The sequence below is a fragment of the Panthera leo genome, chromosome F3 (assembly GCF_018350215.1).
Source record: "Panthera leo isolate Ple1 chromosome F3, P.leo_Ple1_pat1.1, whole genome shotgun sequence".
Lineage (NCBI taxonomy): Eukaryota > Metazoa > Chordata > Mammalia > Carnivora > Felidae > Panthera > Panthera leo.
Window position 1 is genome coordinate 9,300,713 of NC_056696.1, and position 25,086 is coordinate 9,325,798.

The 25,086-nt window shown below is 36.4% G+C and overlaps 1 protein-coding gene across 9 annotated transcripts in view; it reads left to right on the forward strand.

The window, feature by feature from the left end:
• Window positions 1-25,086, forward strand: part of RGS7 (regulator of G protein signaling 7) — a 515,497-nt gene that overhangs the window by 363,771 nt on the left and 126,640 nt on the right. For all 9 annotated transcript variants that reach the window (XM_042925199.1, XM_042925201.1, XM_042925206.1 and 6 more), the window contains 2 exons: window positions 16,690-16,796; window positions 21,802-21,853. In XM_042925199.1, the coding sequence (XP_042781133.1) occupies window positions 16,690-16,796; window positions 21,802-21,853 (159 nt within the window). The remainder of the gene's footprint in view (window positions 1-16,689; window positions 16,797-21,801; window positions 21,854-25,086) is intronic.

Here is a 25,086-nt window from a genome sequence, read left to right on the forward strand (position 1 = left end):
ACATATTGATATCACTGTTGTATTAACTGAAACAAAGGAGGAGGTGGCAAAGAAGATTGAAAGCGGAAATAAATACTACTATGAAGCTTTTATTTCTCTGATACAGTATGTTTCCCTATCATTGCATACTTGCTAACTTTAAAAAGGGTGGTATTTTATTATCATTGATACTAGTTTTTTTTTTAACAACTTTGCTCTCTTCATATTCAAATTGTACATTTACATGCCTTACTTTACAAATTATTTTTACCACTTCCACCATTTTCTGTAGTTTTTTTTTTTCAATCTTTATTTATTTTTGAGAGAGACACAGAGTGTGAGCAGGGAAGGAGCAGAGAGAGGGAGACACAGAATCTGAAGCAGGCTCCAGGCCCTGAGCTGTCAGCACAGAGCTCGACGCGGGGCTCAAACTCATGAACCATGAGCTCACGACCTGAGCCGAAGTCAGACACTCAACCGACTGAGCCACCCAGGTGCCCCTACTTCCACCATTTTAATCAATAAAAACTAAACAATTCAAGTAATTAGTTCTATTATTAATGATGTAAATAAAAATTTCTGAAAAAATAAATAAAAATTCTGGAAGCAATTATTTACATAAAGCTTTTGTCTTTTTTCTTCCAATTTCAAAATTTATTTTGTTACTCAAATTCAAATTCTGAACATGCTAAATAATTAATATGATTAAAATGGATTTTACCATATCTTTATTCATAACCACACTTCATAGACCGTTCCCATTAGACATTTTTGTAATTAGACTAAATTTCTTATTAACAGTTTTTTTCATGTGAATAAAATATATTTTCTTTCTTTTTTTTTAAACATAGTTAAGTCTCAAGCTGTGTTGCTTTTGTGAAGTTTTTACATTCAGAATTTGTTTCAGCTAGTTACTCTAAAACTGTGGTTTAGGCAATACAACATTTCTTACCACGGGCAAAATTAAGGGACTAGACTTAGGCCCATTTATGTCATCAGTGGAGGAATGGGTAAGGTCCCAAGTTCCAGGAGTCTCACCTCAAATGCCTTTAGTCTGAGTATTTTACTGTTTGTTTTTGTTTTGTTTTGTTTTTTAAGTTGGGTTTAGGGTTGCCTGGGTGGCTCAGTCAGTTGAATATTCAGCTATTGATCTCAGCTCAGGTCCTGATGTCAGGATTGTGAGTTCAAGCTCCATGTTGGGCTCAGTGCTGAGGGTGAAGCCTACTTTAAAACAAAGTTGGGCTCAAAGATTTCTGGAAGAAAAGTTAATTGGGTTTTAGCTGTTTTCTATCCAAATGTATGTAAGCATGTACTTGGATATAAAATGTGGATTGATTGAGTTGAAATAATTTTTGTGTTTGCGCCATGTGTTAATTAAAAATTGAGATGATGACATTTGAAGGTTTTCTATCCTCTGTTATTTTCAAAATTTAATAAATTCTCAAGTTTTATTATAGTAAACACTGCAATTTATAGGTACAAAATAATAAATTTAATAATCCTTTCATACAAATTACATATTTTCTTCTTGTTATTCTTAGAGCAACTATTCGATGTGAGGCTTCAATCAAGACATTAACTCTTAATTTGGTCTTTTAAATGTTTATTAATTTATTATTTTGAGAGGGAGAGAGAGAGAGAGAGAGAGAGAGAGAGAGAGAGAGAGAACAAGTGGAGTAGGGGCATTGAGAAGGGAGACAGAATCCCAAGCAAGCTTGATGCCCTCAGCGCAGAGCCTGATGTGGAGCCCAGTCTCACAAACTGTTAGATCATGACCTGAGCCAAAATCGGGAGTTGGACACCTAACCAACTGAGCCACATAGGCTCGTCCAACTTTGTCTTTTAAAAGTAATATATCAGCCCCTGAATTGTAAGCTTTAATTGTATCTATTATCAAAGTGGGAATTTATTATAGGTATCAAAGAAATACTCAAAAGTAAATATTTTTTAAAGTTAAAGTCATTTTTCCTTTCTTTATTTTCAACACAATTGATAAATTCCACATGTAACAGGTGTAGAGTGCTTGGCCAGGGAAATAAAAAGAGTTTAAGCAGATAACGTATCCTTCAGGATCTTTGTGAAATAATATGAAAGACTAATACCAGAACACAATTAGTTACAATAAAAGATATCAAGCATTGGGAGCTCATTGGAGGGAGGGTGCACTCCTGGCGGGTTTAGAAAAGACTTCATGAAGGAAGGCTGTATTTGAGTGGACCCTGGGGATTGCATAGAATTTCACCCGGTGGAGATAAGCCAGGGGGCTTCTCTGGATATAATAAATACTAGAGTAAAGGCACAGAAGAGAAAACCAGCCTGCTCCAGACCATCTAGTTTGACTGAAAGAATGAGTGAATATAATGCAAAGGCAGGGCTTGGGCAGGATAAGTTATCAGAAACAACTTCTTTGTAGAGCAGGGATGAAACTTGCCCCCAAGGACATCATTAAGGACTGAGTTGGGTGATGGGGAGGTGTTGGTAACTTTGAATAGATTTAAGTTGGAAAGCAACAAAATGATAGCCACATTTGTTTGTTTCTACTCTGTTCCAGAGACGATGTTAAATAACTTTAGTTGCATTATATTTGATCCTTAGAACAAATACAAAGTTAGAGTTTGTTCTTTAGAAGATCAAAGGACAACATTGTGGAACATAGATCAGAAGACAGCCAGGCAGGAAGCCCTTTGGGGATGTGACCAATGCATCTTTCATTTATCTTTATTCTGAGTTCTTGAAAACAACTTCAACTCTTCCATGCTACTGAATACAATTTCATTGATTGCTCTTCGCAATTTCTCCCACCCCAGTTCCTTTGTTATTGATGTCTTATGTTAGTATGATACATTTGTCACAATGAAGAAACCAATATTGATACATTATTAACTAAAGTCCATAATTTATTCAGATTGTCTTTCTTTTTACCTAATGTCCTTCTTCTGTCCTGGGATCCCATCTAAGTTACAACATTACATTTAATTGTCATGTCTTGGCAACCATCTCTAAACTGTGAGAGTTTCTCAGACTCTCCTGTTTTTTATGACCTTGACAGTCTTGAGTAATAGTCAGGTATTTTATAAACTGTCCCTGGATTGGAATATGTTTGATTTTTTTTTTTTTTTTTTGCATTATTAAACTGGGATTATAGGTTTGGGGCAGGAAAACCAGATATAAAATGTCATTTTCATCACATCAGGCAACCATTGATCTGTTTACCATCTCTCTTGCTTTGCCTTTTCTATAATGTCATATAAATGGAGTCGTACAGTCTATAATCTTTTTAAGCTGGCTTCTTTCAGTTAGTAATATGTATTTAAGGGTACACATAATGATGGAGGTATGCTAAGGGGACATGGGAGCCAACTGAAAGAGTTCCCAGTGACCAGAGATGGAACAATTTTTGCAACAAAATAAAGTACCACTGGATTATATTGTAAAATATTTTTTTAAAAATGCATCCATAGGTTCATACTGATAGAGAATGAATGAATGAATGAATAAACAAATAATAAATAAAGGATAAAAACAAAGGTCCATTGCCAAAAATTTACAAATAATTTATGTATACATTTTACCCTTAATGAGATGGAGGGTAACTCCTCACTCCTTAAGTTTGGGCTACAATTCATAACTTCTTTCCAAAGAAAAGTATGAAGGGCGGGCCAGTGGGGCATCACTTTACAGTGAACCTTACATCATCTGTGATAATGTAAGTGTCTGTATCTAAGTTCATTGGGGCTTTTTTTTTTTTCACATAACAATTGGTTGTGTAAAACCACAATAATTCCTGGAAAAGACTACCCTTTTTTTTTTTTTTTTTTTTTTTAATAACCCTTACATCTTTGTCTAAGATCAATTGACTATATTTGTATGGGTCTATTTCTGGGCTTTGTATTCTGTTCTGGTCATCTATTTTTCTTTTCTTTTTTTAAATGTTTACTTATTTTTGAGAAAGACAGAGAGACAGAGTGCAAGCTGAGGAGGAGTAGAGAGAGGGAGACACAGAATCTGAAGCAGGCTCCAGGCTCTGAGCTGTCAGCACAGAGCCCGACGTGGGGCTTAAACTCACCAACCATGAAATCATGACCTGAGCTGAAGTCGGACGTTTAACCAACTGAACCACCCAGGCACCCCTGGTCATCTATTTTTCTATTCTTTAACCAATACCATACTTTCTTTATTACTATAGCTTTAAGGTAAATCTTGAAGTCATATAGTGTGACTCTTCCAACTTTGTTTTTATTCTCCAGTATTATGGTGCTTATTCTGGGTCTTTTGCCTTTCCATCTGAACTCTAGAATGATTCTATCAGTGTCTACAAAATAGCTTGCTGGGATTTTGATTGGTATTGCAATGAATCTGTAGATCAAATTGAAACAAAATGGCACCTTAGTGTTCCAATCCATGAAATATACTGTATTTTATTTCTTCTGTCAGTGTTTTCCTGTTTTTTACACACTGATCCTGTATATATTTTGTTAGGTTTATCACTAATGGAAAGAAAGGATGAATTGATTCTCCAAGTAAGTAAATCTGGGCTATGTCTCTGAATGAGCCTGTCCCTGCAGATTTTCAGGTAGAGGTTTTCCTACAACCTCAGTTGTCTGATTGCTCCAGGAAAAGTTGATTTTCAGCTTGTTCAGCTTTTCCTTATTGTAAGGATGGGAGTGACAACTTCTAAGCTCTTTATCATGTCTCATTTGAAGCCAGAGTCATTACCTGCTTTCTTAAAGCATATTCTACTGCATTGTGTGTTTTGAAGATATAAACAGAGAGCATGTTATATTCACTTTTGTATCCATGGAATGAAACCAAGCATAAAGTGAATAATTATATGTTAGATGAATAGCAAGATGGATGAATGAGTGGAAGGATGGATGGATGGATGGTTGGGTAGATGAATGGATAGATGAAGAAATGAAGACTCATGGAGTAAATTGCTAAAGCCTGGTATGAATCAATAATGGAGAAAAATTAAAGGAAGTATAAAAGGTTTTATAATGTAATTAAGTAGATAAGTAAGATAAATCCTAGGGAAAGAAATCAAAAATGAAGAATTAGAAAGGAAAGCATTTTTAGGAGGATTGGAGAGAAATTGAAGACTTTACTCTTCCCATGGGTCTAATACCCTTCCATGCCTGGTCTAACCAGCCTTTCTCAAAGCCTTCACTGAAAACTTTGTATGTATTTTTCTTTCACTCATGCTAGATATATTAAGACTGGGGCGTTTTCTTTTTTTTTCTTTTTTTTTTTTTAAGCTAAAATTCAGTATAATGTATCACAACACAAATTAATTCAAATTAAAGAAGGACATTTATTCCAGCAAATGAGGAATGAGGAAATGAATCCTAATGCAAAATGGTTCATAAGTTTACAGGGATACCAATACAGTTATAACCTCCTGGTGAGAATTTAAATTATATACACTTTTAGAAATTAAGTTTGCAATATTCAACAGTGCTTTAAAAATGTCTGTAACTTTTGACTGTATTATTTCTAAGAATTCATTCTATGAAATAATATAGGATTCTTGTGTCCATTTTTGCTGATAGATTTTTTTTTAGTTGCTTGTAATATTACAGACAATTTAGGTGCTGATAAGATAGCAAACCAAAAAAGTAAACAAACAAATTAAAAACAACCAAAAAGAAAAAAAGAGTTCCCATTCACATGGAGCTTGCATGTTCATTGGAAGATTAATAATAAATAGATACATGTGTAATGTGGTAAGTGGTGGTGAGTGCTATGAAGAGAAGACAAAGTAAAAAAAATGTGTAGAGAGTGAATCCTGTTTTATACTGTGCAGTCAGGTATGTAATCACTGATGTCGTGGCCTTGGCCAGAGATCAACTGAAGGAATGAAGTGGGATGTCCAACTCTTTGGACAAAGAGTGCTGGCATTCCAGGCGGAGAGTGCAAAGCCTCATGGCAGGCACATGCCTGGTATGTCTGAGGTACAGCAAGGAGGTCTGTGCTCTAGGGCAGGATCTGTGAAGGAGTGAATAATAGAAGACAGATAAGTAACTGGTGGCCAGATCAGGTAGGATTTTCTAAGGCCAAGTCGAGGAATTTGAGCTCTGTTCTGAGAAATATGAGAACTTGTTGGAAGATTGTACTAAGAATGTAATGATCTTATTTATATTTTATTATTGAAGAATAGTGGACCTACAATATTGTATTAGTTTCAGGTGTATCACACAGTGATTCAATATTTATATACATTAGACCGTTCTCAACAGTCAGTCAGGTTACCATCTGTCACCACACAAAGTTGTTACAATATTACTGACTATATTTCCTATGCTGTACACTATATCCCTGTGTCATTATTCATTTTATAACTAGAAGATTGTACTTCTTTTTTTAATGTGAAATTTATTGTCAAATTGGTTTCCATACAACACCCAGTGCTCATCCCAACAGGTGCCCTCCTCAGTGCCCATCACCAACCCTCCCCCCCCCCCCCCCCCCATCAACCCTCAGTTTATTCTCAGTTTTTCAGAGTCTCTTATGGTTTGGCTCTCTCCCTCTCTAACTTTTGTTCCTTCCCCTCCCCCATGGTCTTCTATTAAGTTTCTCAGGATCCACATAAGAGTGAAGACATATGGTATCTGTCTTTCTCTTCCTGACTTATTTCACTTTGCATAACACTCTCTAGTTCCATCCACGTTGCTACAAATGGCCAGATTTCATTCTTTCTCATTGCCAAGTAGTATTCCATTGTATATATAAACTTCATCTTCTTTATCCATTCGTCAGTTGATGGACATTTAGGCTCTTTCCATAATTTGGCTATTGTTGAGAGTGCTGCCATAAACATTGGGTACAAGTGCCCCTATGCATCAGCACTCCTGTATCCCTTGGGTAAATTCCTAGCAGTGCTATTGCTGCATCATAGGGTAGATCTATTTTTAATTTTTTGAGGAACCTCCACACTGTTTTCCAGAGTTACTGCATCAGTTTGCATTCCCACCAACAGTGCAAGAGGGTTCCCATTTCTCCACATCCTCTCCAGCATCTATAGTCTCCTGATTTGTTCATTTTAAACACTCTGACTGGCATGAGGTGATATCTCAGTGTGGTTTTGATTTGTATTTCCCTGATAAGGAGTGATGTTGAGCATCTTTTCATGTGCCTTCTGTCTTCTTTAGAGAAGTGCCTATTCATGTTTTCTGCCCATTTCTTCACTGGAATTTATTTGTTTTTTGGATGTGGACTTTGGTGAGTTCTTTACAGATTTTGGATACTAGCCCTTTGTCTGAAATGTCATTTGCAAATATCTTTTTCCATTCTGTTGGTTGCCTTTTAGTTTTTTTTATTGTTTTCTTTGCAGTGCAGAAGTTTTTTATCTTCATGAGGTCCCAATACTTCATTTTTGCTTTTAATTCCCTTGCCTTTGGAGATGTGTCAAGTAAGAAATTGCTGTGGCTGAGGTCAGAGAAGTTTTTTCCTGCTTTCTCCTCTAGGGTTTTGATGGTTTCCTGTCTCACATTCAGGTCCTTTATCCATTCTGAGTTTATTTTTGTGAATGGTGTAAGAAAGTGGTCTAGTTTCATTCTTCTGCATGTTGCTATCCAGTTCTCCCAGCACCATTTGTTAAAGAGACTGTCTTTTTTCCACTGGATATTCTTTCCTGCTTTGTCAAAGATTAGTTGGCCATACTTTTGTAATTCTGATGGAAGACTGTACTTCTTAATTCCCTTCACCAACTCTGTTTAGCCCCCAACCCCCTCCTCTCTAGTAATCATCCAATTTGTTCTCTGTATATATGAGTCTGTGTTTTGATTTGTTTGTTCATGTTTTTTAGATTACACACATAAGTGAAATTATCCAGTATTTATCTTCCTCAATCTGAATTATTTCACTTAGTATAATATCCTCTAGGCCCACCTGTGTTATCACAAGTGGCAGGATCTCATTCTTTTTTTGTGTCCGATTAATATTCCTGTGTGTGTGTGTGTGTGTGTGTGTGTGTGTGTGTGTGTGTGTGAGTGTGTGTGTGTGATCACATCTTCTTTATCCATTTATCTATTGATAGACAGTTGGGTTGCTTCCATATCTTGGCTATTGTAAATACTGCTACTATGAACATAGGGGTGCATGTGTCTATTTGAAATAGTGTTTTTGTTTTCTTCAGATAAATACCTATAAATGGAATTGCTGGGTTTACATTTTAAAATGATCACTGTGGCAAAGAGCAGGGCATGAAGGGAAACTAATCTGAATGTCATCTCCTCTCTGAATGAGATCTCATCAAGAGATGATACAAGCTTGGGCTGGGGGTGGTGGAGGTGGGTAGATTCTGGGTTCACAAGGAACAATCATCAGAATATGCTCCTGGACTGGATGTGATAAGTGAAAGAAAGACAGACATCGAAAACAATTCAAGTGTTTTGGCTGGAGAAGTTAAATGAATATCACTGACATTTGCTGATATGGGAAAGACTGAAAAAGAGCAGGTGTGAGATGAAAGTCAGCAGTTTGGTTTTGCAATGATAAATGCAAGGGGCCTGTACAATATTCAAGTGGAGATGTCACACAGGCTCTTGGATACAATATAGTTATTCAGGGGAGAAGTCAAGCAGGAGGTATGTCACCAGAATGTTTATCACAAGATTGTTCATGATAGTGAAAGTTTTAAAAATTCAAATCCAAAACCAGAGGATTTCTAATATGCAGCACAGCCAGACAATGTTGCTCAAAGTCTGTGCTCTAACTACTGCCACATAAAGTGCTGTGCACTCTGCAGCAGGTGCAAATGTAGAAGGGTGGTCCACAAATATTACAAACCCACTGAGGATCAGTCATGTCTTATTGTTCTCATCTATATAGCATCTAGAGTATCTTGATTCGAATTTTGGCAGTAGAGTTGTCTACACATCTTATGAAACCATATTTTTAGATTGGATTTTAATTTAAAAACATCTGGTGTTTAAATTTTGGCTTATTGTACAAAAGTAATTTTTTAGGGGGTGTTAATCCTTTAATTAGGATCCTTTAATCTGTATTTCTTCATTCTGGTTTGTGAGTCTGCCTCATTCTCACTTCTGTGAAATGTCATAACTTTTTGATATTTAAAATTAAAGTCAGATTATTGATGGATGGTTGTGCTGTTTTTAAATGGAAAAAAGAGCAGTTATTTTAATGATTGCATCTCATTTAACAAACTTACACCTTCTCATTTCCAAACTTTGTTCCTTGCAAGGGACCATCTCTATTGAGTAGAACCATGCCATGTATTGTGTATTAAAAATCAGGAATTCCCAGACATTGCTTATTTCCAACACACACAAAACCCAGCATAAAGACACAAACATGAGAAAATGAAACTGATAAGTTACATGTGTTTATGCCAACTGGGATTTTTATTTTAAAAAGAGAACAGCAGGTGGTAAAGGTAATCTAGAGAGTTTCAGACATTAGTTCTGATGCCCCAAACTGCTCCTCCAGTAGAAGCACCGGTTTCTGCAAAATAGTATTAAAGGAAATTACATCTGGCTTTGTTTAGAAATTTCATAGTAACTGTGCCTTTTTCTATGACCAAGGCTATGGATCTTGGATGCTAAGTCTTATACTTCATCATGATTTAAATACATTAATGAATAGTGATTTTTTTTTTTTAAAAAAAGAGATGCTATTAGGTATTATCAGAAGACTATGTTGCTTATTCTTTAGGAGTGACATTTGATTTTCAAACCAAATGCATCCAGGTCATTTTGTTACATGGGGTGAATTACTGGTTATTCCCATATCATGCCTGTATTTTTACAACTAGCTTCAGAAAAAATATATAAATATAAAATACTCATCAATCCAGTTCCTATTTGTTTGAAATAAGTGTGATATTTGCTCTGGACACAAAATTCTTTACTGTAGCAGCCCTAGGTCATCATGAGGACTGAGTTTTAAGCAACTGAAATTCAATTCAGGTAGTATACTTTATACTGTACTTTTTTTTTTTTGGAGAATTGGCCATAGACGTGGAAGGATTATTTGCAGAAGAAGAAAAATCAATTTCCCTTTGACACAAAGAGGCAAAATAAGGGTGGCAGCATTTTTGCCACAACTTCCAGTTGAAGCTTGGTTGAATGCCAGAGAATCCAAGTTGGAAAGAATGTGGCAATCCAGCCCTGCACTTATGGATGCTGACTCTAAGGTCCAGAGAAACAAGATGACTTACTCAGGATATGCAGTCACAGAACTAAACTGGGATTCAAATTCAACCCCACGACCTGCAGTTGAGCATGTTTCTCCTTGATACACATGTGTGCTTGTTCAGTAGCATGTACTGTTGCTGATGTGAACCAACACATGCTGGGGAAACCCCCTGTCTAATAAATTAACTCACTGCATCCCCCCCCCCCTCCTTTCAGCTCATTCAGCCAGGCTTACTGGTGGAAATTTTACAGAATGTATGCTGAATTTTATTTTATTTTATTTATTTTATTTTATTTATTTGTTTTATTTTTATTTTTTAGAGAGAGCACACATGGGGAAAGGGGGGGAGAGGGAGAGGGAGAGGGAGAGGGAGAGAGAGAGAGAGAGAGAGAGAGAGAGAGAATATTGAGCAGGCTCCATGCTCAGCACAGAAGCAACATGGAGCTCGATCCCACAACCCTGGGATCATGACCTGAGCTGATATCAGGAGTTGATGCTCAACCCACTGAGCCACCCAGGCATTCCAGTATGCTGAATTTTAGAGGGAATGTTGCTTTCCAGAATAACTTATTATTGCCTTGGCTTTTGTGACTATTACAGTTTCCTTACACGGTTCTTGGATAAACTCAAAGTGATTTTCTCTTATATGAATTACCATTCTATGCACCTATAATACATATAAATATAATAAAGTCTTGTTGAAATGTAGTCCATTTTGTACAATGATGGAACTACCAGTTATACAGAGGGATATACTGTATTTGTGAAATAAACATCTTGATATCATGTAGTTATTATATAACATAGACCTTAAACCAGTTCTCCACACCAGTATTACATAGGTCCCTCTTAAAAAAAAAATTTCAGCCGGGGCACCTTAGGTGGCTCAGTCTATTAAGCATCTGACTTTTGACTTCAGCTCAGGTCATGATCCTGCAGTTTGTGAGTTCAAGTTCCAAGGCAGGCTTTGCACTGGGATCCTCTCTCTGCCCCTTCCCCACTTATGTTCTCTCTTTTTCTCCCTCTCTCTCTAAATAAATAAGTAAACTTAAGATAAAATAAAATAAATTAGCATTGCTCTTAATATTTCAATAATTTCTTAATACCTGCTGATATTAGGCAACTTGACTGTTCTACTCTGTCTCTGATAAGGGCCACTGATTTATGATTGTGTTACTCTCAATGCCAATTGTTTTTTTCTTAATGGGTTGTTTTGGAATCCTGAGCAAATATTATGGTTTCCTAAGAATTCATCTGTGTTCTGGCTGCTGTCACTGTGATTCCCCTGTCACCAATATTTCTCAGCAGTGTCAGCTCAGCATGTCCTGGTCAGTCAGTCCTGCCCACCTCTCTCCTAAGCCAGGGGCTTTCTCGATGATCCCTGGCGTTGTCAGGTTTTGGATTGTAAACCCAGTGTGCAGGGTATATTACCTCTGGAAATCTTTCTTTATAACTATGACACCAAATCTTTGGGATCCTGCTAGTGTTCTTTGCTGTCTAGGAGAAAGTAGAGGTATATTCTAGAGCAGATTCATCGTCTACACACAAAAGACTCCAGTTTGATCACCTGGAGGACTTTAAAGATGTTGAATTATAAGTGTTTAACATGACCTGGAGGCTTAGATCAACACCAGCTACCAGTTTCCTCATTGTTTTAGCACTAGACTAAGTGCTACTTGATGTATCCTTTCTTAAGTATCAACTAACTGATAATAACTCAAGTTTTAGAATGCTTTTTACATGGCGGACCTTATTTTAAGCACATTGCACATATTATCTCTGTTTATCCTCACAACAAAACTTTGATGTAAATATTTTATTATCCTCATTTTGCAATGAGTGCACTGAAGCCCAGATAATGCCAGTCTGTTGCCAAGTCACACAGCCAGCAAGTGAGGGAGTCAGGATTTGAACCCAGGCAGCAGGTTTGCATGCCCTGGCTGCTTCGCCTCTACTCTGCTCCTTTATTCGGGAATATTATGTACTTAATTACCTAGTGCATTCCTCACGGTTGATCTAAACTATGCCTCTGTTTTTATGTCTTCCAAACAGAATCTATTTTATCTTATCTATTCTATATCACCATATTATCCACTTCTACTTCCTGATTATGATTGTTAAAAAGCAAGCCGCACAAGATTTTTCTATGTGGAAATGATGCTTTAAAAAAAAATCAATGAAATCTCAAATACCTACTTCTTTCAGTAACCATAGAACTATTGAGAATGTGGACTTACCTCACAAATTCCTAAATATAGTAATAGTTCACTTTTATTTGACCTTGTGAGAGGATATAATGTGCTACCTATTTGATTTTTCCACATGGCTAACTTCACCTTTTGAAATGCCAACTCTAAAAAAATTATAATATTTTGAAGAGTTTCTAAAATGACCACTCCCCTGTCTCCTTACACAGAGAGTAAGAAGTTCAACAAAATCTTTATGACTCAGAATCAGCTTGATGAATGCCTGTTATTTGATAATTTAGCAACTAACCTCTGTCTGCTTTTTAGCTTTTTTTCTCCCTAATATCATATCATCAGCTGTCATTTTTTTCTATTTTGAGTGGATTTCCTTCCAAAATATTTCTCCCCACATACTAATCACAATTACTACCTCAAGTACGCTGTGTGCTGCTGATGAAACAATACCATTCTTAAGTATTACACAGAAAATAAAAATGAATAATATATGATAGAAATAAAAACATGATTTAGCAAGATTATTTTATTATTATTTTCTTGATTCAGAGACATTTTTCTATCACTTCACAATTATGGACTACATTTGGGAGGGGCTGGGACTTCCAGGGGTTGGGCCTCTGGATAAGGAAAATATTACTGAGTTTTGAAAATATGTTGTAAGTATAGAAATCTATGTATATTTCTATGTATAGAAATCTAGCACTGAACAACACAAGCCTATTTTATAATATGCTTTTCATCCTATTAACTTTCTCAAGTACTTGTGATTCAAAAGTAAATTATGTTATGCAGAATTCTCTTTGCTTTTAAAGAATTTTGATAATCCTGTTGAGTCAGGGTTTGGAGTGTAGTAATGCAATGAATAGATCAGGCTTAACAAAGCTACACTAGGCTGTTCCCATCGTAACTGTGGTTTGGAGATGGATTTTTATCTCTCAGTTTGTTCATGGCTTGACTACCCGAAAGAAAAATAAACTGGAATTTTATGGTAGGTTTGTTGTTGAACTTTATTTAGCTGTGTGGGTGACGCAAATAACACACGTACAAGATTAATTAGTGATTATTTTGCCGAGAAGCGTAATGTTGTGGAGCCATCTGGTGTGTCATTATTGGAGGGCCATCTTGATGGATTACTCATTAAACTCTTTCAACACTTTGTTCCAAGACTGTCAGCCGTCCTCTGGATTCTTATTAGGTTAAGGCTGTGCTGAGATTCAGAAGCAGAAGGACCATGGGGAAGTACAGCTCCATCTTAATCACTAGCAAGAAACAGTTCAACCTTGACGACGCTACACCATGCCCACTCTCAGATCTCTTAGTGGCATTTATGCCGTTAAGCTCATGATTACCTTTTCCCGTAGTTGAAATACCTACCACAGCCTCACCTCAAAAGCTTACAAAAGTATCGTGAAATGAGATTATGAACATCTGCATTATCTTGGAAGAGCTGAACAAGGTGCTCATCATCACAACACAAAATAGCTAGTGTTGTCTTTTTTCACGCAGCACTACGTTGTTCATATTTTTGATATGTCGTGATTCATAAGTTTGCTTATTTACTCATTCAGCAAATATTGGCTCAATAGCTCTTAATCACTCTTGATATGCTAAGTGCCAAGTTTAAAAGTTTGAAAGAAAACAGACAATCCACCCCAACTCCCTGATTTTTCCTCTGAGTATTTTTCGGGTCCTGGAGCTACGTTCTCTGGTGGTCCTGTGACAAAGCACATGACTTGTTACCATCTGACTATGCATGGTAGTGCTACGTGAGGAAAACCTCCAGACATGTACCTACCCCTCCAGAAATGGATGATCTCTCGGAATCAGTATCCAGTGGGTGCAGGAAGGTCAGAATGTGCTTACGTTTGTTTGCTTCTGATTTTCTTCCTGCAGCTTCGCTATGTTACTTTCACCATATTTTTTTTAATCCTGATGAGTACTTTAGCACCCCACTGGTTTTGTTGTTTCTTTAGTCACACTCAGTCCTATGATTAGAGTTCAGAAGGCTTTTTCTATTTATCTTTCTGGGCATCTCAGTTTTCCTTTCCTGAATCTACTCCCTGCAAACCTTCTCATGTGCCATAATTCATTTCTCTTTCTGGAAAGTAGTGCTAATCATGTTTTCCTCAGCCATAGACTGCTGGGAAAATAACAAATAAAGATGGTTATAACATTATAGGTGCACCATCTGACTTTGAAATATGAAAACAGATGTAATGGGTTGCTCTGACCTGTGCTACCTGACAGGAGAGTCCAGGGACTCAGAATATGAACAAGTCTATAAGCACCTGCACATTATTATGAGCCAGCAATCCTTATAGATTCTCTTACTATTTCAATTTTATAAGTAATCCACACATACACAAAATAATATGTAAGTGGCTACTTAGGATGCTATTTAGGACTGCCAGTTTCTCTCACTCAGCCTACTTGAACACAAATTTATGCAAGCGGACTTCCTAGCAGTGATTTGGATTCAGGTAACATGAATTCATGTGTAAATATTGAAGGCACAACAGCTACCATATACTGAATGTCTCCTATACACAGGACACTATTCCAACTTCTTTACACATATTCTTGTTTGATTCTTATAACAACTCTGTAAGGTGGGAGGGGCACACATTGTTTAAGTAACAAAAACTCGTGAGTGCCTCCAAAGGTTTTGTTCTTCTTACAACACCACACTAGCTCCTGAGTTTCAGCAAGAGTCAAAGAATATGTGGGTATATAGCTGTAAGCAGCACAGGCTTTGAAAAGGTCTTGGCTTTGAGCTAAAAGGATATAGACATTATACACACACACACACACACACACACACACACACACACACACACACACATATATATATAATTGATGAAAAAATGCTCCTTTGTAGAAAAATAAATTCTGTGCAGGGAAGGACTTAATTCATAGTATGGATAAGATGCCTGGGACACTTAATAACAGTCGTCCAAGAACATGGCAAAGAGGATGATTGGCAGTTGTTCTTTATTATCGACAAGAACAAAACAGAGACAGGCCAGAAGTAAGTTACCAATTGAAGTGTTTACAGGATGATAGATGACAACTAAAAGGGGCACTGTCACAGATAAAATTTAACAATTATTTTTATATTATATATAAAATATATATTTTTATATATTTTATAATATAATTATATTATATTATTTTTATATTATAAAAATATAATTATTTTTATATTAGCTTTTATAAGCATGGGAGGGTGGAGGGGAGGGACAGGACTCCTATGCTTATCTGCACCACAGCCAGCAGCTTAGTGACTCAGTATTGGCTGGAGAATCGAAGCTCCCAGGATTGATGGCTAGAAATAAAGATAGATCTATACAGTCCTGGAACTATTGCAAGAATTCTAGAATTAAAGAACCATTTACTTGTCTAAAAAACAGAAATAAATCCATAACAAAATTGTATAGAAAGATACAAAACAGATCAATAAATCTAACTTGTTGATGGACTAAAAAATTATTTTATAGAGTTTCATATTTTCTAGAATTTAAGTTAGCCAAACTTCATGTTGTCCCTGTACAAATGCAATAATAATTCTGTTGACCAAATTTTATTAACCATTTTATTGGAAGAAATTGTTGGCTGCTGTAAAAGGAGAATGAGTATCAAAGTATTATGTTCCAAACATTTCTCAGCCTTCTGGGAAACTGTAATATTTTCATTGTCAAATAAACATCTTCATAGTCCATATCTAGAACATTGAATATAGAGCTGTAGAAGCTAGAGCAGTCCAGATGATCGCAGGACTGTAGTAGCAGCATGAATGGTTGTTTAGTGCTCACTTAACACAGCATAAACGGTTCTAGATGCCTTAATGTTCCCCGATGACATCATGTAATAGTGATCCATGTCATTAGAAGAATTGTTGATAGTATTGGATATCCATAATATAGGCCGGGGGGTGATACAAGTGAGAATACTTTTAAAAGTTTAAAGTGCTATATAAATGCCAAATAGAATTGTTTTTGGAAGACATTAACATACAGCAAAATACATCTCACCTGTAAAATGAAGGACTCAGATTCTATGATTTCAGAATAACTTTCCAGTCTCAATGTTCCATAGTGCTGTGTTTTTGTCCACCGTTCGTCATGCAATATGGCTGGCCATTGCACAGTCACTACCAGGAAGCAGAGCCATCTCAGTACCCTGTGTGAAAGAACTGGAAAAAAAGAAAAAGTACAAAGCCAAGTTGTTTAGGATGCCAAGAATTTGAATGTAACAATATACTCTAAAGAGAATAAAATCCTTTACTCCTGTAAATCAGCATTAAAAAAAAAGATTTTACATACATTTTTATTTGTCTGTTTTCATGAAATAGTGGAGGCGCTACATTTGGGAACATTAATGGCTGCCCATGGCTACTTCTTTCCAATATCGGATCACGTCCTCACACTCAAAGATGATGGCACCTTTTACCGGTTTCAGGTGAGTTTGATGAAAATATTCCTTAACTGTAAAATAGAAATCTGCATTTTGTTTGTTGATTGTTTTTACAAACAAATTTTGAAAATAGAACTTATTTTATTTGACTTAGCTAGTTAGAAACGAATTAATATTAAATTTAAAACTGAAGAAACAGTAAGCAGAGAAAGATGGAATGTGCTTGGCTAAGATGACTTGTGAAAGTTAAAATGTATAATGATTGAAGATATGTTTTATATAAAATGTTAAGAAAAATTCAGAGAGTGGCTTACTGGAATTCAGGAGGTGGGAGAGTTATTCATGTGTAAGCTGCATTAGCCACTGGGAAGGAAGTTGAGAGGTGGAACTGAATTGATTATACTCTGGACCCTGTCCATGATATAAGACTGCCTTCGGTCAAAGCAAATTCTCATGGGAAAGCTCCAATACAGAATTTAGCTACTTATAAGGCCTTCTGCATGTTGGTATCTGAGGCCTTCCTACAAGAAGACTGCGAAGACTGACGTGCATGATGCTTTGTGTGTGTGCACTCATCTGAGACAGGAGTATACCTTAGATAACCTGTAAACTGATACGAGTTTTTCTAAGTCCTTTTCAAATGAAATAGATGCTCATTCTTTCAAAAATGCAGATTCTTTCAAAAATGATTGTGGACTCTAATTTTGGTCATTGAGCATGCACTTGACACTTGAGTTCATATTTCATTAGATATAATGATTTCTTAATAACTGACTGGTGGATTCCAGCCCATAAAATTAGGGCACATATAATGCCAGAGTTGAGACTCTTGCTCTAGGTATTTTTGGAGGATTCTCCCCATTGTCAAACTTGTAGACACTGGAGCATTCTCTCTCATTTGTTCTGAATATCATTAGATGTTCTATAAATAAATGACAAAACAATAACCTGGGTACCAAAGAACTTGCTTGGGCAAACAGAGAACAAAGAGGTAATATGTTTTAAAAACATTTAAAGATCTTTGTCTTCCTGGAACACCCTCACGGTCACTTCCTTAGGACCCTTTTATACAAGGCAAATAGTCGTAGGATTTTATGTACTGAATACCTAGGAGATAAAGCAGTCTCCTGAAATCATGATACTGACCTAAATATTCAAGCAACATATGTTAGTCAAATTACATAATTTTAAAAGGCTTTAAAATAGAGGAATATTATCCTTTTTTTATAGTTAATGTGGTGGTAGCTTAAAATAGCTTATTGAGAAGTTAAAGTACCTTGTCGTCTTAAAAGGTAACATTTTGATAAATAGAAATTATTAGTTTATTAGCAAATAAATTATTTGCATACTAGGAACACTTTTTGATTTTTTTAAGGGAGTTACTTTTCTACTGGAAGATTGCATTTTCCATATAATCTTTCTTTAAAAATTTTTTCATATAGGGACACTTGAATAGCTCAGTTGGTTGGGCATTCAACTTCAGCTCAGGTCATGATCTCACTGTTTGTGGGTTCGAGCCCCATGTCAGGCTCTGTGCTGACAGCTCAGAGCCTGGCCCCTGCTTCAGATTTTGTGTGTGTGTGTGTGTGTGTGTGTGTGTTTGTGTGTGTGTGTGTGTGTGTGTGTCTGCCCCTCCCCCAATATCTATTGTTGTCTCTATCTAAAAAATAAAGTAAACATTAAAAAAATTAAAAATGTTTTTTCATATACAGACTATAAGTAAACTTTAGGCCTAATAAAAATTTCAAAAATTGTGATTTTTGTTTTTACAAAAATAACAACTTTTATCTATCCTCACAATCATATTACAAGTAAAACTGTCTCTGTGCAAAATAACATATCTGTAAGGGAAGCATTGTATACAGTCTATTTATTTCTGGAGAATTACCTAGTTTAAATTTTTTTTCTTAAAGCAAACTAGCTCAGACATGGCCCAAAGTTGGTAATGATGTTGTGAGTTAACGTGATTGACAATGTTTGACTCTGCTCTTGTCCTCCCTGTATTGAAATTAGTAGGCAGGCAAGGTTTATATGTCTTAGTCATGGCCATGGATCAAAGATGAGCAGAGCTGGGAATGGGTCACCCTACATTCTGGAGAGAGGAGAGACTGTTTTTAAAGAGCTTTAGAACAAAGCAAGGGAACGGGTGCAAGTGATAGGTGTATTACATCACTGCTAGGTATTGGCAGAAGGCTAGCAATTTTTCAATGTGCCTACATAGATGACAGATGATAGATAGTCTTTTAAATTACATTAATTAATGTTAAATATTAAATGTTAAATGTTTTAAAGACTTATTAACATTTGAAATAGGATCTAAATATGACATATTTGTATATCTAATAGTCATAGGATCTTAAAACTGAGATTTAAAAAGCAAACAAAAGAAGCTCCAGAAAAGTCAGGGGTAATTGAATTCCTGCTGTAATGACTGTGAAGGCATTAATCGGTTTTTATTTGAACAGCTCTAGTAAGAGAAAACACATTCTTGTTCAAGGTGTCCACCTCCATTTTTGTGTTGGTTCCAAGCAGCAGAAAGTTCTTTATTACACTGAGCTGCAATTCAACTCCCTGGGAGGATTTCAAAAATCATGAATTAAAATAGGAAACTTGCCATATCATATTTACTACTCTACCAGTGAATGACTGAGATTTTAACTATCATTAGGAATCTGAAGAAGCTTCTGGGCATGAACTTGAGACAAATAGAACTCTTCATTTAATTTCATTGATATGCTGCAGTATGTAAATTTGTCTCCATTTTTCAGCACAATTTAAAGCATGTGATTTCTATATTTATTGTAAACTTGCAATTGTCTAATTATCCTCTATTAGCTAGCTGGAATTGAGATCTGACATGATTCTCTAGGTCAGTTTCATGACTTTCATCACATTAGTATATGTGCTAAAGGTTATTGAGCAATAGCTAGCTCAATTTTATCATAGTTGAAAGAAGCCAACTCTGAAAAGCAAAGAGAAACTCATATATTAAAATGTCCTGAAATCTAGTTGAACTTTAAAAGTAAATTTTTAAATTTTGGTGAATTATAAGCATTTGTTATTCTTTAAATTCTCTTTTACTATAAATTAAAATACTTTTCCTAGAAAAAAATCTTGCAATATGAGTGAAGAATGTTGGTTTGATGGCATTTCCACATAATATCAGAACATAAAATAGCTTCATTCTGTTACTTTTAGTCAGGGAATTTTCACTAAAGTAAATGATGGAAGAATAAAGAAAAATGGTGAGAATGAAGTTAAGAACATTCTTTGTGGCTTTGAGAAAAAAAGTACGTGTTTGACCAGTCTGACTAGAATAGGTGTTTTAAAAGTAAGGTACATGTACACACACACACACACACACACACACACACACACACACGCCCCTCACAAAATAAAGAAGCAACCCTCAGGAAATAACACTTTTGAGAAGTATCTCAAAAACCAATGGCCCTCATGAAAGCAAGATTTTTAACTACTTGTCCCCCTATGGTTCCCCTAAATCCTGACCCAATTTTACCCTCAAAGCTCTATCTCCCAAGGAGTCAAGTGGGATTCAGGTGAGGATGGGGTTATAAAAATTCTTGATGTCTTGCTTTTTCTAGCGTTTCAACTCGCCCCACCTCGAATTCTTGTTGTCATTTTGTTCACATGTGTACACAACTAACATCAGTGGACTTCTTTATTATATTAGCAATTCCCAGAAGGAGTAGAGGCTAAATCAAAATCCCCTGAAAGTCTCAAGCAATTTGAAAAGGCTCTCCCTCAGAGATTCAAACAGTTCTCCCCAATTATCCTTTCCCCCTTCTTGAGAATCCATCTTCTAGAGGGAGAATTATCAAATGGTTCATCAGAGATTACGTCAAATATGCTCATTACACATGGATAGCTAGTGTAATTGACTAATAAATATAATCAAACCCACAAGTTTGATGTCTGCAGTCATTTGTTCTGTCGAGTCCTGGAGTAATCATCAAAGCTTGTGAGAGTACACAGTAGTCATTCAGTTTCCCCATGGTCTGGAGCCATGCATGTCCAACTAGTGGGGCTAGAAAAGCACTATTAGAAAATACAAAATGTTGATGATAACAGGGTTTTCCTGGTCAGTGTCTTTGTGGTTTTGTCAGTCAGGTTCTAGAATTTCACAGACTGAGATTTGTCAATTGTTAATCACACCAATCAATTAAAATAGGTTAAAATTAAATCAATTAAGTAAAATTGGTTTTTAAAAAATCACTTCTGGCTGTGCAGTTTAAAATTTTAAAACAGTAAGTGTTTTTATGAAGAAATATATTTTTTAGAATTTATTTATTTATTTTGAGAGAGAGAGAGAGAGAGCATGAGCAGGGGAAGGGCAGAGAGAGGAGAGAGAGAGAATCCCAAGCAGGCTCTGAACTGTCAGCATGGAGCCTGATGTGGGGCTGGAACCCATAGACCACAAGATCATGACCTGAGCTGAAATCAAGTCGGACACTTAACTGACTGAGCCACCCAGGTGCCCCTATGAAGAAATATTTTTTTAAAGTGAGACAGAAAAATTTTAATCTAGTTGGATAATGTTGAGAGCTACATCATATAATTAACAGAGCCAGATCTTAGGGTAAATTTTCATAGTTGAGCTTTTGGGTCTACTGATGACAATAATGAGATACATGAATCAAAAAAATGATTCGTTATATTTAAATATATTTTATCTTGAGTCGTGCTGAATTTAATACTCTGCTTTCAGTCTTTGTGGATTAAAACTTTTTTTTTGAATGATGCAATCACACCTTTTACCATTATGTCAGTTGACATAAAATTGCAGCAAATGTATGACATTTAAAGAACCGGCTGGTGCTGCACATATTTGGACTGAACAATTGCTCAGCAAGTAATTGTAGAAGGAAAGTCTTACAATGCCTGTTTGGGTACTTTCCCTGTATTACAAAACATACATCATTAGCAAACTATTCTGGATAATTGCCAAAGATGAACACAGCTCATAAACCAAGAACTCTACTCATTTTGTGTCTGTTTAACCTGGGTTCCACTTCTTTTTGTTCCACAGACACCCTATTTTTGGCCATCAAATTGTTGGGAGCCAGAAAACACGGACTACGGTCAGTACAATATCTCCTCGTTTTATTACTGACAGCCAATATGTATGGATGAACACGTGCTCGCATTTTATTGCTTTGTGATTGAGAAAAGAAAACCACAATACCACGATGGGACCAATATTGCCAACATCAAATTTGTGAATGGCTTTGTTTGGAAAGGCACAAACCTGGTGGCAACTTTTTCCATGGTATAATGCCCCACACAACTATTAAAACCCATTTCTTGTGAATAAATTAAAAAGCTATAAACAAGCTTTAAAAAGTTATTGTTATTTTTCCATAGGACCTTGGTCCACTAGAAAGAATAACAAAGGGGCTCAGAGACCCAGAGTTCCACCTTACTCTCCCACTTAGCTATGTGATTTGTGGTAAGTCCCTTGACTTTCTGGGGCTCCATTTTTCTCACTATTATTTCAGGCATCCTATGATTCTGTAAGCAGAAGGTATATTAAATATGGTGAGGGCAAGCAAAAGAAAGCTATAACAGAAGTTTAATTGTAATAAATCAAGTTTAGTGAACTTAGAATGAACTTGGTTCAACAACCATGATTTTAGGTAAGCTCTTCAAGAACATAGACCCCCAACAAGTGCACATCTTTTCACATCTTCCTGAAGACTACAGTTTTCCAAGATAAGACTGCATGGTTTTAAAGTGTCATTTCTACAAATATTTATTGAGGATTTTTTTCTTACACCAAATACTTTCTTAGGTGCTAGGGTAACAAGGTGACTCTGACTTCATCTAAAACGTTGGGTAACTCATAGGTTAGATGAGAAGAAAGAATTATACAGGAGTTCCTATAGAGTGCTGAGTGAATATAGCAGCAGTGTGTGCAAAATTATGTACAAGTTTAAAATAAACAAGAGATTGAATTTACTCAGGAAATTGCAGAGTGATTTCACAGAACTGAGAGCCATTTGAGTTGAATTTTGAAGGAGGAGGGGAAATTTGTCAGGAGACAGTGCAGAGAACACATTTGAAGCAAAGGACCAGCATATGCAAAGGCAGTGAGAAGCTTTACAGCATCTGGCCTTCTTTGGCATTGCTCTTAGAGAGACATCTTTATAAGAAGGCTGTAGAAAAATCCAATGGAGCTATCCTTCACTTCTGTCATTTCAGAAACTTGAATTTAGTACTTCATCCAAGATGCCAATCAAAGATTCAAACTAACATGGGAAACCATCTAAAAACCGGCAAAGTTATAAATTAATAGAATAGATGATCATTTCCAGTAGTGAGAGCACTGATTTATTCATTCAGGGCACACATTCTTCAAAACTGAGGCACTTAGAGAAAGAAGTTATTAAAAAAAAAAAAAAACAGCTGCTTCTTTGTGGGTCTGATCTAGAGAGTTTTGTGGAGATCTTTTCTAACCTGGGATATTGCCTGGTAGTTGTCTCACTACAAAGGATGAAATTCTAGTGGTTGAAACACTTGAACAGCTGAGAAAGAGCTCACGGACAAAGCCCCATGAGCCAGAGGCAGACAGACCCAACTCTGTGACTTTGGGTGAGGCATGTAATATTTCTGAGTCCCAGTCTGCTCACTTTTCAAGCAGAAATAATAATACTGACTTTCTAAAGTTATTGGAATAATCAAAATTAATATGCCTAAGGAAACTGGCATTGCTCCTCTCATTCAGTAAATCAATATTGTTTTTTGCTCATCATCATTATTGCCTGGCAGATGCATCGCCTCTGTTCCTTGCAGAAAAGCAAATCCTTACTCTCAGTGTTCTCTCTAGACACATCTCTTGTGTTCTTCACAAATATGTTAGTGTTCACAATAACGGCTCATGTTTCATTTCACAGTAGATTGATGTTCCAATGGAAAGCCTGAGGAAATGGCATGGCCTACACAGCACATCATTTACAGAACATCCCTCAGAGTCAGTCATCTCAAAATGATTCATGTAATTCCGTTTCACGTTAACTCCTACTGTGTCCATTTTAGAGAGGGTCGCCTTCTATTTTCTACCCAAAGCTGGAATACCTGCAATTTGTTAACTAACCATAGACGTAACTTTTAATTATCATATTTTATTTTCCCTCCTGAATAAACATATAGCTGTTTGTGTCTAGCTTGCTTGGATTATATACAAGTGAAGGAAAAATAGTTATTCAATAAGATGTTATAAAAAAAAAGAGAGGAAGTAAATAATCATGATCTTAGACACTGCATCACCTCCACAGGCGATGATGCTGCATCTTCTATGATTTTTCTTTTTAGGCACAAATAAATCATAGCAGCAATACAAATTATCCAACTTTGAATTTCCTACCAGCATGTGCTTAAAAAATACTGTTATGAAATGTGAGCTCCTGTTTATAAAGAGGATATTGATGGGTGGCTCAGTCAGTTGAGCTTCCGACTTTGGCTCAGGTCATGATCTCACGGTCCGTGAGTTCGAGCCCCGCGTCGGGCTCTGTGCTGACAGCTCAAAGCCTGGAGCCTGCTTCAGGTTCTGTGTCTCCCTCTCTCTCTGACCCTCCCCCATTCATGCTGTGTCTCTCTCTGTCTCAAAATAAATAAACATTAAAAAAAATTTATAAAGAGGATATTGATGATGTGATGTGGTTGGGCCACAAAGCCCAAAGCACAGTGGTTACTTAGTCTGTCTTTTCTAAGATAACTTGGGGCAGACAGGAGTTTAGTGCTTAAGCAGGTTTGAGGAATGTTTTCTTTCACTATATATTGGCATCCCAACCTCTGTTTCCACCACCAGTTTGAATTTACCAAGTAGGTTCTGCAAAAAATAAACCTTTACAGGTCAGTTTCTGTGGAGAAACACTTTTCTGTATTCACCTCGGTGTTGTAGAAAAGCAGAATATGTTGATTATGTTTAGTGCTTAAGACAAGCCAGTATGGGCTGCAGGGCTACACATCTATGAACACCACTCTTTGACAATCAACTTAAGTGAGATTTCTGATAGTTTCCATCCAAGAGCAAGAATCATTCCACTCCAAGCCAATTAAAATGGGGTCAGGAATGGACTTCCCCAGGTGTATGTGCATCAAGACTGATCTAGCACAAAGTGCTTGCAGTGAGGGCTGGAGGATAAGGCACGAGGAAGCTCAAGAGTACTGTGCTAACAAGTAGACACAGTAACAGAGTTGTACATTGAAACAGAAGCCACGAAAGAACTTCACTTTTCTAAAAGTAGGCATTGTTTATTTCCTGCCCTAAAACATGAGTCCATCCCGTTAACAAAACTGCAGAGGGGAAAGAGGG